The 18,720-nt window shown below is 51.2% G+C and overlaps 1 protein-coding gene across 1 annotated transcript in view; it reads left to right on the forward strand.

The window, feature by feature from the left end:
- Positions 1-12,590: 12,590 nt before the first annotated feature.
- LOC101953166 (uncharacterized) overlaps positions 12,591-18,720 on the forward strand; it is a 28,532-nt gene continuing 22,402 nt past the window's right edge. Inside the window, exons 1-4 of the mRNA XM_024107124.3 lie at positions 12,591-13,107; positions 13,507-13,592; positions 14,245-14,292; positions 15,165-15,311. Of these exons, the coding sequence (XP_023962892.2) occupies positions 13,083-13,107; positions 13,507-13,592; positions 14,245-14,292; positions 15,165-15,311 (306 nt within the window). The 5' untranslated portion in view covers positions 12,591-13,082. The remainder of the gene's footprint in view (positions 13,108-13,506; positions 13,593-14,244; positions 14,293-15,164; positions 15,312-18,720) is intronic.

Genomic DNA, 18,720 nt, shown 5'->3' on the forward strand with positions numbered 1-18,720 from the left:
GCAGCCTATCCTGGGGCTGCCACCCAGCCTAATGGGCTAGGAAGAGCAGACATCTAGCCAGCTCCCCAGGAATAAATTGACAGAGACATCAAGTGCAGGCCGTTCCTTCAGGAGGGAACCCCTGAGCACTGCCCCTGCCCCTGCCCTCCCCCTGCTCTGTGGGGATCGTATGCTGGATGGTTGCAGACATCTGAGGTACCAGACAGGTTTTTGACATCGCTTTAAAGCACAGGTGTGATCAGAAAAGTAACTGTTCCCCATTGATGTTATGGGGCTCCCCATTCATGCTGTCTCGCATATCCTGGAGCAGAGTGAACAAGCCAGAAAGAGGAGACCGAATTCTTTATTCAAGCAGACTCTCTAGCTTGTAACGTCCACAAGTTAGTTGAATTCCTCTGTCTCCCAGCTGCCTCCAGTGTTCTCAGGAGGAGAATGTACTCCCTTCTGCCCTATTCACTTAGGCCAGCTCTACACATAGACTGTGTCCAGATAGAAGTTACTAGATTACTTGGAGGCGGAGGCGGCGGCGGCGGGGGGGTGGGTGGGTTTGTTTGTTTGTTTTTTACCAATATAGTCATACTGGTACTGCTTCTAGTGTGGACACAGTTGTAGTGGGTATAAATGTGCTTATACTGATGTAGCTTATTCCCCAACCCAAACTGGACCAGCATAAGCACCTTTATACCAGTATCACTGCATCCACTGTGGGGGTTGTGATGTTGCACTCTATATGATTTTATGAAAATATGCTAATGTAACTGGAATGTGCTTCATGCAAAAGGTCTCTTGTAAGGTATCATTACAAACAGGGCCGGCTCTAGGCACCAGCAAACCAAGCACGTGCTTGGGGCAGCACATTTTCAAGGGCGGCATTCTGGCCGTCTTTTTTTTTTTTTCCTTTTTTTGCTTCAGGCGGCAAAAGCCTAAAGCTGGCCCTGGCAGCAGCAGCGCGTCTAGGGTGACCAGACGTCCCGATTTTATCGGGACTGTCCCGATATTTGCTTCTTTGTCCCGCGTCCCGACCAATGTTTGGTCGGGACACTGGACAAAGAAGAAATTTTCCCTTCCGCTCCGGCTCCGCCCCCTTCTCCCCCCATTGGCTCCCTCCTCAAATCCCCGCCCTGGCCCCGCCTCTTCCCCAGCATTCCTCCTCCCTCCCAGGCTTGCAGCATGGCGGTGCAAGCCTGGAGGGAGGGACTGGCGGCGGTGGTGCCTGGATCCTGGAGCTGGTAAGTCAGCTCCAGCACCCGGGCAGGCGAGCAGGCGAGCAGGCAAAGGGGGCCTGGCAAGGGAGGGAGACGGCGGGCTCAGCTGTGAGCCCCCCCGCCGCGCCAGAGGGCTTCTTCCCGCGGGCTGCCTCACCCGGGGCCGGGAGTGCAGCCTGGAGGCTGCTCCAGCCCTGCAGCCCGCGGGGCAGCGCGGTGGGTCCGGGCGGGGGCAGCGCGGAGCGGGCGGGGGGTGGGTGGGTGGCGCAGGCTGAATCCCAACTGCTGCTGCTGGGGAGCCCCGCGCCTCTCCGTCCCGCTCACGGCCGCGGCTCCTTCCTGGCCGGACGCGCCCCCCCCCCCCCCCGGCTTGCCCCGCGCACATGCGGCGCACATCCAGCTGCTCCTTCCCGGCGGGAGGGAGACTAGGCGCGGGGGACGCGCGCCGCATGTGCCCGGGGCAGCGGGGGGGCGCGTCGCGTCGGGAGGGAGCCACAGCCGCGAGCGGGAGGGAGAGGCGCGGGGCTCCCTGGCAGCAGCGGGGATTCGGCCCCTGCCACCCACCCGGCTCCTGCCCGCTCCGCGCTGCCCCGCATATGTCCGTGGCGGGCCAGGGGGTGGGAGGCTCCGCGGGGAGGGCAGCGCGCGGGGCCTGCTAATGCCCCAGGCCCCTTAAATTTTTTGGCCCCGCCCCCTTTTTTGGCTCCGCCCCCGTCCCGATATTTTACGCTTGTAATCTGGTCACCCTAAGCGCGTCGCCCTGGGGCCGCTGCGGTTTGCGCTGCAGGGGAGCAGTGCCCGCACCTTGTGGCTGGGCCGGGCAGGCTCCTAGCGGGGGACACTTAGGCTGGGGGCTGTGTCACTGAGTGTGGGGGAGAACAGGCCCTGCACCCCCGGCTTCCTGAGATTCACCATGACTCTCAGCTAACCAGTTGAACAGAGGGTTTATTTAGACAACAGAAACACAGTCCAAAACAGGTCTTGCCGGTACCGACAACAGCCCCCTCCCCCTTTAGTTAGGTCCATCTCAACACACCCTTCGGCCCCCTCCTTTCTGGCCTTTTCCTGGCTCCTCCCCCAGCCTTTGTGTCCTTTGTCCAGTTTCCCGGGCAGAGGTGTCACCTGGCCTCCAACCCCCCTCCTGGGTTCTCAGGTTACATGCTCAGGTATGCTCCCTTCCCCAATGCAGGCAGCCCAAGCAAAACTCCCCTGCAACCTTCCCAGGTCAACACTCCCCACTTAGCATTCAAATAACACATCAAGAACATTCCCACTTCGTCACATGCCACCCCTCGGGGCACACGGAGCTGCCTGCAGATGCCACAGGGCGGCCACTCCCCCAGCACCGCAGCTGGGGCTGGGCGAAGTGGCCCGAGCCGCCCAGGGACTGCGGCAGGGCGGCCAGAAGCAGCAGCGGGGCCAAAGAGGGCGGTGCGCTGCTGTGCGGGCTCGCGTCCCACTCTCCGGGGCTCTGCTCTCTCTGGGGCTACCCTGCCCTGGCTCCTCAGCCCCCTGCCAGGGTGGTCCCCCAGCTCTGCCCTCCCGGGTCCCGGCCGGTCCTGGAGGCGGGAGCCCTGGCTGGAGGGACCCTGGGCTGAGGCGCGGCCTGGGAGCCCCACTGCTTATCCCGACCCTGCCAGTGCTGAACCGGCTGGAGGCGAGGGGGGAGTGGGCGGAGTCAGCACTGGTGGGGGGGAGCCCAGGGCTAGGGTGGCAGGGGGGTGCGGGTGGGGTGGGGGTGAGAGCCCAGGGGTGGGGTGGGGTGGCAGCCAAATTTTTTTTTGCTTGGGGTGGCAAAAAACCTAGAGCCAGCCCTGATTACAAAGCTTATAATCTACTGAGTGTGATCATCCTATTTGTATAAATATACCACTCTTGTATCTGAAACAAAAATATGAAATATAACTCTGAGAGCCTATTGTAATTATGCAAAGTGTGGCCCATTAATGGTGGTTTGGAATCTTGATGACTCCCATTAACCAGGACAATTGACTGCAGATGGCTCTGTTTTACCTGTAAGTCTTCCTGTACACATGTGTGCTGGCAAGTGGGTAATGAAATCTTACAGTGACGTGATCATGTCACCTGAACTGGAATCCATCTTTAGACTGGTGCTTTTCCATTGGGGGGGGGCAGAGGGACAAAGGATTCCCACCTTATGCAAAAGGTATATAAGTGAGTGGAACAGAGAAAATGGAGCAGCCATCATGAGGAATCCCCTAGCTACAACCTGAGCTGGAACAAGGGCTGTAGCAGGGGAAAGGATTGTGCCCAGATTAGGAAGGCATCCAGTCTGTGAAAGAAACATATTGAAACATCTTGAGGGTGAGATCTTATCTGTATTCAGTTTTTTACTGTATTAGACATAGACATGCGTGTTTTATATTATTTTGCTTGGTAATTCACTTTGTTCCATCTGTTACTACTTGGAACCACTTAAATACTACTTTCTGTATTTAATAAAATCACTTTTTACTTATTAATTAACCCAGAGTATGTATTAATACCTGGGAGGGCTAAACAGCTGTGCATATCTCTCTATCAGTGTTATAGAGGGTGAACAATTTATGAGTTTACCCTGTGTAAGCTTTATACAGGATAAAACGGATTTATTTGGGTTTAGACCCCATTGGGAGTTGGGCATTTGAGTGTTAAAGACAAGAACACTTCTGTAAGCTGCTTTCAGTTAAGTCTGCAGCTTTGGGGCAAGTAATTCAGACCCTGGGTCTGTGTTGGAGCAGACAGGGTGCTGGGGTCCCGAGCTGGCAGGGAAAGCAGGGGCAGAAGTAGTCTTGGCACATCAGTTGGCAGTTCCCAAGGGGATTTCTGTAATCCAACCCGTCGCAGGGGTTATACACATTCACTATGTTAGTATAGTTAAAGTGGTACAACTTGTGTGGGGACAAGGCCTTAGTGTTAGCTATAATAAAGAATGTAGATTCTGCTCTCAGGTACACTGACTTACTTCTCATTTTACACCCAAGTAATGAAAGCAGAATTTGGCCCAATGGACTCGCTTTAAAAGTCAAGCAATTATTTTTCCAACTCTCAGTGCACGGGTTATTTCATTGACTATTATGCCTTTCTTTTCGTGTACTGCCTCCAAGGCCTCTGCTGTCTACAGAGACAGGCAGCCATTAGTGTTTAGGTGCCTAACTCCCATAGAAATTGATGAAGCTAGGCATCTGGTACCGTAGAGGATCTGGGCTGGCACATACAGCTCAGGGCAGTGTGTCCTAGAGGGGGACAGGGACACACCCGGGGGGTGGAGGGCTCTCTCGTGGGACTTTACTTTGTACTTCCTTGTTATTGATTAACCTAAAATAAAAGCAGTCCAGACTGAAAGTGGATGGCTGCTCTCTGCATGTGGAAGAATGGAATCCAGCTGCACTGACTCCAAAAGCCCCCTGTTCCTCTGCTGCTTACAGTGCCCCTGGGAGGGAAGAGTTTGCAGCTGAAATGGAGCTAGCAGTGTCACTGATAATGCACGAGAAGGATAGACTTCTGCTCTCTCTCCCAAAGCTGCTGTGGCTCTTAGAGGGTAAATAGCAGTGAGACTTGAGTGGCTGGGCCTGAGATGCCTAGGGAGCAGATCCGTGGAGTGGGAAGGTGCCAGTTTTACATAGTCCCTTTTTCCCATAGCCCCATTGTACATGAAGGTCACATGCCAAACCTAGCATTAATAATAAATGAGTGCTGGATTAAGGTTATTTGCCTCTTACTGCTGCCATAGAAAACGGGTTGTAATAACATCACTAGTGACTGCTTTAACTGGATTGACAGGCTCCAGTGTCTGAGTTGCTGCAGCATTCTCTGCTAAAAGCCTCACAATCATTGGGATACATTTCAGCAACATAAGAATGGCAGTACTGGGTCAGACAGCCCAATAGCCTGTCTTCCGACCAGGGCCGGCTCTAGGTTTTTTGCTGCCCCAAACAAAAAAAAAATGTTGGCTGCCCCCTTCTCCCCCCCGCACCCTCCTGCCGCCCCAGCCCTGGATCACTGGTAACTCGCTCCCAGGGCGGGTCATTCAGTAGGAATTTTGGATGTGCACAGAACACAGACAGGATTGGTTCCCATATGGTTACAGAACTGCAATAAAGTGGAACAATTTTCAGCTTGTGTGACTGAAGGCTATCTGGATGCATATTATAAGACTGGTTTCAGAGTAGCAGCCGTGTTAGTCTGTATCCGCAAAAAGAAGAACAGGAGTACTTGTGGCACCTTAGAGACTAACAAATTTATTAGAGCATAAGCTTTCGTGGACTACAGCCCACTTCTTCGGATGCATATAGAATGGAACATATATTGAGGAGATATATATACACACATACAGAGAGCATAAACAGGTGGGAGTTGTCTTACCAACTCTGAGAGGCCAATTAATTAAGAGAAAAAAAACTTTTGAAGTGATAATCAAGATAGCCCAGTACAGACAGTTTGATAAGAAGTGTGAGCATACTTACAAGGGGAGATAGAATCAATGTTTGTAATGGCTCAGCCATTCCCAGTCCTTATTCAAACCGGAGTTGATTGTGTCTAGTTTGCATATCAATTCTAGCTCAGCAGTCTCTCGTTGGAGTCTGTTTTTGAAGTTTTTCTGTTGTAATATAGTTTTTTTGCTTCAGGACCAGACTCCAAAGAGAAACTGCTGAGCTCCAGTTCATTTGCAAATTTGACACCATCAGATCAGGATTAAACAAAGACTGTGAATGGCTATCCAACTACAGAAACAGTTTCTCCTCCCTTGGTGTTCACACCTCAACTGCTAGCAGAGCACCTCACCCTCCCTGATTGAACTAACCTCGTTATCTCCACACTGATATATACCTGCCTCTGGAGATTTCCATTACTTGCATCTGAAGAAGTGAGGTTCTTACCCACGAAAGCTTATGCTCCCAGTACTTCTGTTAGTCTCAAAGGTGCCACAGGACCCTCTGTTGCTTTTTACAGATTCAGACTAACACGGCTACCCCTCTGATAGTATTCAAAGTGTGGGCATACCATGGATTTATATAGTGACATTATGATATTTTCTGTCTTATTATCTATCACTTTCCTAATGGTTCCTGTTAGCTTTTTTGACTACCACTGCACATTAAGCAGATGTTTTCAAGAACTAGCTACAATGACTCCAAGATTCATAGAATGCCAAGGTTGGAAGGGACCGAAGGAGGTCATCTAGTCTAATCCCCTTCTCAAAGCAGGATCAATCCCCAGACAGATTTTTGCCCCAGATCCCTAAATGGCCCCCTCAAGGTTTGAGCTCACAACCCTGGTTTTAGTAGGCCAATGCTCAAACCACTGAGCTATCCCTCCCCGTTTCTTGAGTGATGACAGCTAGTTTAGACCCCATTGTTTTGTATGTATAGTTGGGATTATTTTTTCTAGTGTGCATTACTTTGCACTTAGTAACAGTGAATTTCATCTGCCATTTTTTTACCCAGTCACTTTGTTTTGTGAGATCCCTTTGTAACTCTTCACAGTCAGTTTTGGACTCAGCTGTGTTGAGTAATTTTGTATCATTTTCAAACTTTGCCACCTCACAGTTTACCCCTGTTTCCAGATCATTTATGAATATGTTGAACAGAATTGGTCCCCGTACAAATCCTTGGGGGAACCCCACTATTTATCACTCTCCATTGTGAAAACTGACAATTTATTCCTACCCTTTGTTCCCTGTCTTTTAACCAGTTACTGATTCATGAGACGACCTTCCCTCTTATCCTATGACTCCTTACTTTGGTGTGGGACCTTGACAAGGCTTTCTGAAAATCCAAATACACAATATCAGCTGGATCACCTATGTCTATGTTTGTTGACCCCCTTAAATAATTCTAATAGATTGGTGAGGCATGATTTCCCCTTACAAAAGCTGTATTGACTCTTCCCCAACATATTGTGTTCATCTATGTGTTGTATGATTCTGTTCATTATTAATCAGTAATTAATTGATATAAATCCATATCAATAATTGAATTATTCATTCAATCAGTTTGCCTGGTACTGAAGTTAGGCTTACCGGCCTGTAATTGCCAGGATTGCCTCTGTAGCCTTTTTTAAAAATGGGTGTTATGAGTGTTAGCTATCCTTCAATCATCTGGTACAGAGGCTGATTTAAGCAATAGGCTACATACTACTTGTAATAGTTCTCCAATTATATATTTCAATTCCTTCTTGGGACCATCTACTCCTAGTACGCCTTATTGTTTAATTTATCAATTTATTCCAAAACCTCCTCTATAGATACCTCAATCTGGGACAGTTCCTCAGATTTGTCATCTAAAAAGAATGGCTTAGGTATGGGACTCTCCCTCACATCCTCTGCAGTGAAGACCAATGCAGAGAATTCATTTAGCTTCTCTGCATAGCTATGTCTTCTTTGAGTGATCCTTTAGCACCTTAATCAGCCCCACTGATTGTTGGGCAGACTTTCTGTTTCTAATGTACTTTAAAAATTTGCTGTTAGTTTTTGTGTCTTTTGCTAGTTGCTTGTCACATCCTTTTTGTTTTTGTTTTGTTTTTTGGCCTGCCTAATTATAGTTTCACATGTGACTCGCCAGCGTTTATGTTCCTTTCTATTTTTCTCGGTAGGGTTTGACATCCAGTTTTTAAAGGATGCCTTTTTGTCTAACTGTCTCTTTTACTCTGCTCTTTAGCCATGATGGATCTTTTTGGCCCTCTTACTGTTTATTTAGGTGGCAGGGGATATATTTAGTCTGAGCCTCTATTATGGTGTTTTTAAATAATTTCCATGCAGCTTTTAAGGCATTTCACTCTTGTGACTGTTCCTTTTAATTTCCATTTAATTAGTTTCCTCATTTTTGTGTAGTTCTCCTTTTTGAAGTTAAAAGCTACTGTCATGGGTTTCTTTGGTATTTCCCTCCCTACAAGGATGTTAAATTTAATTACATTATAGTCTCTAATACCAAGCAGTTCTTGGACCAGATCCTGTGCTCCATGTAGGATTAAATTAAGAATTGTCTCTCCCTTTGTGGGTTCCAGGACTAGCTGCTCCAAGAAGCAGTCATTAATGGTGTCTAGAAATGTTATCTCTGCATCCCATCCTGAGGTGACATCTACCAGGTCAATATGGGGATAGTTGAAATCCCCCATTATTATTGGGTATTCTGTTTTTGTAGCCTCTCTAATCTCCCTGAGCATTTCACAGTCACTATCACCATCCTGGTCAGGTGATCGGTAGTATATCCCTACTGCTATATTCTTATTATTGAAGCTTGGAATTTCTATCCATAGAGATGCTGTGGTACAGTTTGATTCATTTAAGATTTTTACTTTATTTGACTTTATGCTTTCTTCCACATACAGTGCCATTCCCCCAGCAGCATGACTACTCTATTTTTCCAGTAAGTTTTATGGTGTCCCATTGGTTATCATCATTCCACCAAGTTTCTGTCATGCCTACTATATCAATATCCTCATTTAATACCAGGCACTAAAGTTCACCCAGTTTAGTATTTAGACGCCTTGCATTTGTAAACAAGCACTTATAAAATTTATCAGTATTTAGTTGTCTGCCTTCCTGTGATGTAATTGAATGGGACTCCTTTTCATTTGACTGTTACTCTTCAGTTTCTTCCTGTACTTTATCTACTTCTATCCTCTCCTCATGACTAGGATATAGAGTATCCCCTTTAATAAACCCTCCTGTAAGAGATGTCTCTGTCCGAAATGTGTGCTCCTTCTCACTTGTCAGCTTCCCCCCAGCCCTTAATTTAAAAACATGCCAGCAATCTGGTTCCATTTTGGTTTAGGTGGAGCCCATCCTTCCTGTCTGAGCTCCTCCTTTCACAAAAGATTCCCCAGTTCCTAATAAACCTAAATTCCTCCTCCCAACACCATCATCTCATCCACCTATTGAGTTCCTCTCTGCAGTTCTGCTTGTCTAACTGCCTCTAGATGTGGAACTGGAAGCATTTCAGAGAATGCTGCCGTGGAGGTCCTGGACTTTAATCTCTTACCTATCAGTCTGAATTTAGCCTCCAGGACCTCTCTCCTACCTTTCCCTATGTCACTGGTACCTACATGTACCCCAACCACCAGCTTCTCCCCAGCACTGCAAACAAGTTTATTTTGATGTCTCAAGAGGTCCACAACCTTCGCACCTGACAGGCTTCTCCTGGTCATCTCCTGGGCACTATGCAGTTCTCCTAGTCATCACAAACCCAACTATCTATATTTCTAATAATTGAATCCCCCACTATTATTACCTGTCTCTTCCTAATAACAGGGGTTCCCTCCCAATTGAGTGGTATCCTCAGTGTGAGAGGATACTGTAACATCATCTAGAAGGAGGACACCATCTAGCATGTGGAATAAGGGAAATAAGCAGGAAGCACTCAAAATGCTAGTAAATAAACACAACTATGACATAGTTGGCATCATAGAGACCTGGTGGGATAATACACGACTGGAATATTGGTATAGAAGGGTACAGTTTGCTCAGGAAGGATTGGCAGGGAAAAAAGGGAGGAGGTGTTGCCTTATATATTAAAATGTATACACTTGGACTGAGATTGACATGATAACAGTTTTCAAGTATGTAAAAGGTACAAGGAGGAGGAAGAAAAATTGTTTTTCTTAACCTCTGAGGATAGGACAAGATGCAATGGGCTTAAATTGTAGCAAGGGAGGTTTAGGTTGAACATTAGGAAAAACTTCCTAACTGTCAGCATGGTTAAGCACTGGAATAAATTGCCTAGGCAGATTGTGGAATCTCCATCATTGGAGATTTTTAAGACCCCTAACCCTAACCCTAAGGTTACACAAACACCTGTCAGGAATGGTCTAGATCAGGGCTGGGCAAACTTTTTGGGCCGAGGGCCACATCTGGGTGCGGAAATTGTATGCAGGGCCAGGGCAGGGGGTTGGGGTGCGGGAGGGAGTGTGGAGTGTGGGAGGGGTGCGGTGTGCAGGAAGGGGCTCAGGGCAAGGGATTGGGGCAGAGGACGGGTGCGTGGTGTATGAGGGGGCTCAGGGAAGGGGGTTGGGATGCAGGAGGGGTGCGGGGTGCGGCAGGGGGCTCAGGGCAAGGGGTTGGGATGCAGGAGGGGTGCGGGGTGTATGAGGGGGCTCAGGGCAACACATGGAGCCCTCTGCCACTCCGCCCGGGGGCTGCAGGGACCTGGTGCCGGCCGCTTCTGAGAGCGGCGTGGGGCCCACAGTGCCACGGGGGGCAATCCCGCAGGCCGGATCCAAAGCCCTGAGGGGCCAGATCCAGCCTGCAGGCCATAATTTGCCCACCCCTGGTCTAGATAATTAGTCTTGTCATGAGTGCAGGGGACTGGACTAGATGACCTCTCGAGGTCCCTTCCAGTCCTATGATTCTATGTCTGGTGATCATCAATTCTTTTAAAATGAAGTATTTCCTGATCATTGATTTATTAATGCTCATTAGCATCTGTAGCCATGGGCCCTGCTCTGGGCTGTGCTCTGCTGTTACAGAGCCAAGTATTTGTGGTTTATTTTTGGTGTTATACTGAAGGGCACTCAAGTAAGGTCACGTGGTTGCTGTGAGACCCCAGGACACTCAGACAAGGGAGGTATGTGTTTCAGGGGGCTTTCCTAGGAGCAACAAACTAATGGAATGCAACTGATGCTATGATCCTTGGAGGAGCTGCTCAGGGTGTGCAGAGGGGATTTGCTAGAGCATAGTCTGTCTCTTGTTTAGATTGTAAACTCTTCCAGGCAAGACTATCTCTTTGGTACAGTTTGTACAGTGTCTAGCATGGTGGAGTGCTGATCCAGGGCTGGGGACCCAGGACACTCTAGTGAGGCAAATGAATAACAGTAAAAATAAAAAGGAGGGTGGGTCATTAATTAATGAGGTTTGGAGACGATGAGGTTTCTCCAGAGACTTTCACATTTAAGCCATCAGTTTGAATCCAGCCCAGTTCGGTAGTGACCAGAAGTCATTGCATGGGGCCAGGGGAATGTGAAAGGGGTTGGGGGTGCCAATGGAGAGATGCCTGTTGTTACTGGCCGTCTGTTGGCTGTCACAGCAGGGGCCAAGCACTGAAATGAGCTGTGAAGTCTGAAGTCCCCTCTCAGCCCTAGAAGTTGCCCCGCAGGGCTGGTTTGAGGCACCTCCGGGGGCCAGTGTGGGAGAAGATTGCTCTGCTGTTGCCCTATTGACGGTGCTGCAGCCATACAAGCAGATGACTTCAGCTGTCCGAGTGCTGCGGGGGAGGCATTGAAGGAACCGCCCTTGTGCCCGCAACCCCAGCTCTGCCCTTGAAGCTGGGGCGCTGCTCTCCCCAGCTCTGTCCACACCTGCTGCTTGTGTTCAACTGGCGCAGACCCCTCCCCCCACCTGCAGCCTACACCTACCTCTGCTCCCCTGAGGAGCATCAGGACAGGCTAGCCAGACAGATTAAAAATGCATGGTAACTTCATCTCCCTGTCCCCCCGCCCTTCCGTGAAAAAGATGCTCACCATCTGGAGAGTGCAGTAGAGTGTTGGCTATGGACGCTGGGCAGGTGAGTGCTGCTGGGGTTAGCTGAGGGACCCAGAGTGGGGAGGTCTGGGAGAGGCGGCTCCCTCATTGCACATTGTCCTGTTTCTGTCCCTTTTGTCCAGCTTTGACACCTGATCTGTTGCTTCCAGCTCCTCTTGGGCTGGTGGTGAGCGGGAGCCAGGTGCTCTCTGGAACTGGCTGGTGCACTAGGAGCCAGGGAACTGGCTTCACCCTGTGCTTCTCCTTCAGTTCCCTAGCAGTCTGCTCCTGGAAGTGCTGGGCCTGGGGCAGAAGCCCTTACCTCTCTATGGTGTGCTTTCTTCCAGGCCAAGCAGGAGGCATATGTGCGAGCAGCAGTGGGACTCCGACGCGCAGCAGGTATAGTGCCCTGTGCAGCCAGCAGCAGGGGGAGTCTAGGGCATGAGTGTCTACAATTCATCAGGCCCCTTTGTGTAGTCTTGTCAGGGGATTGGCTCCTGCGTGGGAGTGGGGAGTGGTCTGGGAAGCCGATGACTGGTTCAAATCCAGCCCAGCCTGGTAGGCCCAGTTAAGCACCTAACTGCCCTTGAAATCAACGGGAGAGAAGCAGGTAAATCTCTCTGTGGAGCTGGACCCAAAAGCCAAGCCCATCCGCTGCTGCTGTGAAAGGAGCTGGGGTCTGTGTCCAGCTGGCATGGCCAGGCCCCCATGGTGACAATGGCAATAAGGCAGCTAGGCACGAAGAGCAGCCACAGGGAGATGCAGAGTTAGCTGGAGCGGGACATGATGAAGGGGGCACAGGGGGAGGAAGGAGATGGGCCTGGGGAGAAGTGGGCGAGCTGGCTCTGGGGGGCACTGCAGAATGAGGACACAACATCCCTTTGCTCTCTGAGCCACTAGTGCCTAAAGTGGAGCGAGAGTGGAGGCAGCAGGGTACTCGGGAGGCTGCACCCCACCTCTCCTCAGCCTGGGGCTCGGAGTGAAGGGCTGGCCAGGCTCAGGCTCCATGGGGGAGGTGCAGGAAGCTCAGGCCAGAACTTGGAAGCAGTTTTGTCAGTTCACAGCAAAGGGGAACTGCTGACAGGAGCGTCTGGTCCCCCAGCGCAACAGGAACCCGGAGACGGTTACACCCAGCATGCTGCAGCCAGCCGGGATCTCATTTCCTTTAGCAGCCAGTGTTCAGGCCTCTCCTCTGTGCCTGAGCCAGCAGCAAAGCCAGCTCATGTTTACACCACTGCAGGAAACCAGCTGGGCAGGGCCAGCAGCAGCAGGGCTCAGTGACCTTCCTCACCCCAGCCCTTCCCTGGCTGCAGGACCAGCCCGAGGAGAGGATGAGCTGAGATTAAACCCAAAGAGCTGCGGCTCCCCAGCGGGGACCAGGAGGAGGCCGATGCTCCCTGCGAAGGGGAATTGGGAAGGGGATGGAGGTCAGCCTGGGCTCAACAGGTGAAAGACTCATGGGCACATGTGCGCCAAAGTCCCAGTGCCTGGGGAATGGCAGGTTGGGTCAGGTCACTCTGCTCTCGCTCCTGTTTCCTGGCCCATTCCCATCTGGTGTGTGGCTTCATGTCCCTGCTGTCTAGGCCTTCCATGTGTGCCACAGGTGATGCTGCCAGGCCCAGGAGATCCAGTCTGCAGGTATTGTGTGGGGTGGCACATCCCAGTCCTCACTGCAGCTGGTTCCAGGGGAGTGGCCCCTGTGGACCAACTGGAGAGGATCAGGCCCCAGGGAGGAGGGTCTCCCATAGTTTATTTCTTGATCACATCCCTGATCCTGTGATCGTGCCCCTGGCCCCCCGGACTGTGTGTAAATGGCCTGACCTGTCCCTTCACTTGGCGTTTCAGGCTCGGGGAAGCAGGAGAGTTTCCGGGTCGTGAATGAAGACTCCAGCCGGCTGATTTTCGTAGATAAGGCAGACAAGGACATTCAGGTAGGATTGGGTGGTGTCCGGGGCAGGGTCCTCACCCCAAGCTGGAGTGAGGAGGGAAGGTGCGGATGCTCATGTAATGCCTGTGTCAGGAGTATGGCTGTATGCAGGGGCAGTGTTGGGCTGGCCCCTCCAGCCAGGCACAGGACGAAGCAACAGAGGCCTCACCTCAAGCAGCAAGAGTCATCCCACAGGGCACACCTGCTGTCTTACAAATCAGCCTTTGGGACTTGAGGGAATCCTGACCCATTGGGGTGGGGGGTGGGGGCTGAGTCCCAGGACTCTCTCACGGCCTGGCTTGGTGCAGCTCTCAGCCCCTCCCACGTAGCCCTCTCACTTAGCTCCCCTCAGACAGGGTCCGTCTCACCCGCAGCCCCACAGGAGCAAAGGGCAGCAGGTTCCTGCCTGCTCAGCCCCTGCCCTGGCAGGTAGGAATTGTGCCAAGGCCCCAGCTGTGGAACTGCTTCCCGCGGTGCAGTGCAACGCTGCCAACCCCTGGAACTTGGCCGCTACAATTCCTCCTGCACCCGGCCCGGGGGGATGAAATACAGCCCAGAGGTCCCTGTGGGATGGGAGAGCTCCGGGCTTGGGGGTGCTGGGGCTGGGTGAGAGGCAGGAAGGGCTAAGCGCTAACCCAGCTGCTGTGTCTTTCCAGGAGGGCTGCTTCACGTTCGACGGCATCTTTAGTCTGGACACAGGGCAGGTACGGTGGGTTCTGCATGTCTGTGCTGGGAAGGGGAAAGGCCTGGGGCCTGCACCCCTCTCCTTAGACTCAGGGGCAGGCAGCACCCAGAGACTGATCTAGGAGCCAGACTGAGCCCTAGACTCCCCAAGCCCTGAGAACTGATCCATGTCTCTCACCAGAGCTCGGCCGTGTCCCCTGGATTATCCTGGCCCCCCAAACACGGGCGGCAAGGAATGGCTGCTAAGGTGCTTGTCACAACCCCCCTGATCAGCCTAAGGCCTCTGAGGGAACCTTGAGATGCAGGGATAATGTGGAGCTTGGTCCAGTGCACTTGGAAATAGCCCAAGCAGCAGGGGTTCCCCTCCCCTTGGGACTAATCCCGAGCCCAGTCCCTGTGGGCATTTCACCATTGCTCCTGCCCCCACAGCGATGCTCTGTCCTTGGCATTCCCACTCTTACTCAAGCTGCACAGGGGTCTCCTATCCCTCTCCCCTGCTCCCAGCAGACGCCCCCTTTGGGGTCCCAGGCCTCCTTCAGGGGCTGTGCCATTCCTGGTCTGCTTCTCCAGGGCCCGACTGACCCAGGGCTTGGGGTGCTGAAAGCGTCCCAGCCCAGCTGGTAAATGGCCTGTAGTTTTGCTTGGCTGGGCACATTTCAATGGGGTCTCTACCTCTCCCCACCAGCCCCAGCCCCAAAGCCCTCAGCAGGGGCCAGCACCAGCAGTGGGGGTGGGGAAAGGAGGCTGTGGGGCTGCCTGCACTAGGAAGGCTGGGGGTCGGGGGCCCCGAGGTCAGTGCTTGGAGCAGAGCACCCTGGCCTGTGTTCGAGATCTGCCGCAGCTCCCCTGGGGTTGCTGTGTTCTGGGTTGCTCCCCCTGGCTCTCTCTGCAGGACGAGGTGTTCTCGGAGCTGGTGAGACCCCTGCTGGCCATGGTGCCCCTTGGCTACAGCGTGTCCCTGCTGCTGTTGGAGGCCCATCAGGCCGGGACCAAGCTGCAGCCTCAGGGCACTGGGCAGCACCACAGCATCATCCAACAGGTGAGTGCAGTGGGCTGGGCAGCCCAGAGGTTATTGCTGGGTCCTGTCTCCTTCTCACCAGGCTGGTTTAACTCTTTGGATGCTCTGGGCTGGGATGACCCACTCCACCCACTGGCATGAACCTTCCAACCCTTGTAGGCTGCCTGGGGCTTGGCACTGAACTGGGCAAACAGGAATATACATATGTGTGGTGTCCCGGGTCAGAGGGCAGCCAGGGGCACCATTTAGGTAGTTTGGCAGGGCAGATCTGGGCATCAGAGCAAGGCAGGAAGAGACGTTCTCCCCCTCCCCCTCTGGCTGCCCCAGTGGTTCCCTGCTCCATGGAGGTGGTAGCAGTTCTGATGCAGAGAGAAAGCCAGTGAGAGGGGCAGAAAGTGTGGGGTATGGGGAGGAGGTTCTATCATGGGGAAGGCACCGTCCCTGCTCCCCGCTTCCCAGGCCTGGAACTGTGCTGGCTCTGCAGTGCTCTGGCCACTGCTGCCTGGAAGCCGCTCAGCACCATTGCCTTCCCATTTCCTATCGCGTGGCAGACAGATGGAAGCAGTGGCATAGCCAGCACCAGCTTCCCCCAGCAGAGCAGAGTGACTGGGTAGCTCAGCCAGCCTGTGGCTCCCACAGAGTCACAGCAGGGGAAGGTGGCAGGGGGTGCTGGAGCCAGACAGGCGCCTGCAGCTCATGCATCATCCAAGAGAGAGGGAGAGAAAATGGGTCAGCGACTGGGAGAGGCAGTGAATGCGTGTCAGTGGGACCCTGGGACATGCCTGGCCTCCCATTGCCAGACCAATGGGGGTTGTTGCTACATGAGGCACTTCTCAATCTACTAACACTCTGTCACCTCCTAGCACAATAGACTCATAGACTTTAAGGTCAGAAGGGACCATTATGATCATCTGGTCTGACCCCCTGCATGCTGCAGGCCATAAAACCGTCCCTACCCCTTCCCTGGACTCTGCTGTTGAAGTCCCCAATCCTGTTTTTAGTGACTGCAATCGGCAGAGACCCTCCTGCTAGAGATCCCTGCCCCATGCTGCGGAGGAAGGCGAAAAACCTCCAGAGGCTCAGCCAATATGCCCTGGAGGAAAATTCCTTCCCGACCCCAAATGTGGCGATCAGTAAGACCCCGAGCATATAGGCAAGAGTCTCCAGCCCGACCCCGTTAGCCATTATACTATTTACCCACCATTGCTTGGCTTTCCTTGACTACTATGTTTTACCATTAAACCATTCCCTCCATAAACTTATCTAACTTTATCTTAAAACCAGACAGGTCCGTCGCCCCCACCGTTTCCCTCGGTAGGCCGTTCCAATATTTCACCCCTCTGACGGTCAGAAACCTTCGTCTAATTTCAAGTCTGAACTTCCCCACGGCCAGTTTGTATCCATTCGTTCTGGTATCCACGTTAGTACTAAGCTGGAATAATTCTTCTCCCTCCCTTGTATTAATCCCTCTAATATATTTAAAGATAGCAATCATATCCCCTCTCAGCCTTCGCTTTGTCAGACTAAACAACCCAAGCTCCTCTAGTCTCCTTTCGTACGACAGCTTTTCCATTCCTCTGATCATCCTAGTGGCCCTTCTCTGCACCCGTTCCAGTTTGAGTTCATCTTTTTTAAACATGGGAGACCAGAACTGCACACAGTACTCCAAATGAGGTCTCACCAGCGCCTTGTACAACGGAAGCAGGACCTCCTTATCCCTACTAGATATACCTCGCCTAATGCATCCCAAGACAGCATTGGCTTTTTTCACCGCCACGTCACATTGTCGACTCATAGTCATCCTTCGGTCTACAAGAACCCCTAGGTCCTTCTCCTCTTCCGTTACTTCTAACCAATGCGTCCCCATCTTGTAACTAAAATTGTTATTAGTCATCCCCAAATGCATCACCTTACACTTTTCACTATTAAATTTCATCTTATTTCTGATACTCCAATTCACAAGCTCATTCAAGTCTCCCTGCAGGATATCCCTGTCCTCCTCTGAATTTACAACGCCTCCCACCTTCGTATCATCTGCAAATTTTATCAGCCCACTCCTGCAATCGGTTCCGAGGTCAGTTATAAATAGATTAAATAAAATGGGTCCCAAAACCGAACCTTGAGGCACTCCACTAGTAACCTCCCTCCAACCCGACAGTTCACCCTTTAATACAACCCGCTGCATTCTCCCCAGTAACCAATTCCTTATCCACTTCTGGATTTTCATATCAATCCCCATGTTTTTCAGTTTAACCAATAATTCCTCATGGGGTACAGTATCAAACGCTTTACTGAAATCCAGGTATATTAGGTCCACCGCATTTCCCTTATCTAATAAATCCGTTACATTCTCAAAGAAGGAGATCAGATTCGTTTGGCACGATCTGCCCTTCGTAAAACCATGTTGTAATTTATCGCAATTGCCACTACCCTCCAGGTCCTCAACTAGTTTCTCTTTCAGAATTTTCTCTAACACCTTGCACACTACAGATGTTAGACTAACAGGCCTGTAGTTACCCGGATCACTTTTTTTCCCTTTCTTGAAAAGAGGAACCACATTAGCTATTCTCCAGTCTAACGGGACCACCCCCGAGTTTACAGATTCATTAAATATTATCGCTAACGGGCCTGCTATTTCCCGCGCCAATTCCTTCAATATTCTCGGATGTAGATCGTCCGGTCCTCCCGACTTAGCCCCATTAAGGCGTTCAAGTTTTGTTTCCACCTCGGATACGGTAATCCCCCATCCCGAATGCCCCTCTATAGTGGTGCTAGTATCCCTAATACCTTCATTGGCCTCATTAAACACCGATGCAAAATATTCATTAAGATATTGCGCCATGCCTAGATTGTCTTTAATCTCCTCTCCGGCAATAGACTTCAGCGGTCCCACTTCTTCTTTCTTTGCTTTCTTCCTATTTATGTGGCTGTAAAACCTCTTACTATTGCTTTTAATTCCCCTCGCTAGGTCCAACTCTACACGGCCTTTGGCCTTTCTCACTCTATCTCTACATTCTCTGACTTCACTTAGGTACATTTCCTTGCTGATCCCTCCCCTCTTCCACTCTTTATATGCTTTCTGTTTTTTCCTAATCGCCCCTTTGAGTCGGTCGCTCATCCAGCTCGGTCTAAATCTCTTGCTTAGTAATCTTTTTCCCTTTTTTGGAATACAGGCCTCCGACAGCTCATGCATCTTTAACTTAAAGTAATCCCAGGCTTCTTCTGCTTTTAAATCCATTAATACGTTTGCCCAGTCCACTTCCCTTACCAGTCCCCTTAGTTTGTTAAAATTGGCCTTTTTAAAATTATAAACCCTAGTCTTTGATTTAATTCTGTTACTCCTTCCATGTATTTTAAACCGAATTAGCTCATGATCACTGGAGCCCAAATTGTCCCCTACTACCACTTCCTCAACAAGGTCCTCACTACT

The sequence above is a fragment of the Chrysemys picta genome, chromosome 8 (genome assembly GCF_011386835.1).
Source record: "Chrysemys picta bellii isolate R12L10 chromosome 8, ASM1138683v2, whole genome shotgun sequence".
Classification (NCBI taxonomy): Eukaryota; Metazoa; Chordata; order Testudines; family Emydidae; genus Chrysemys; species Chrysemys picta.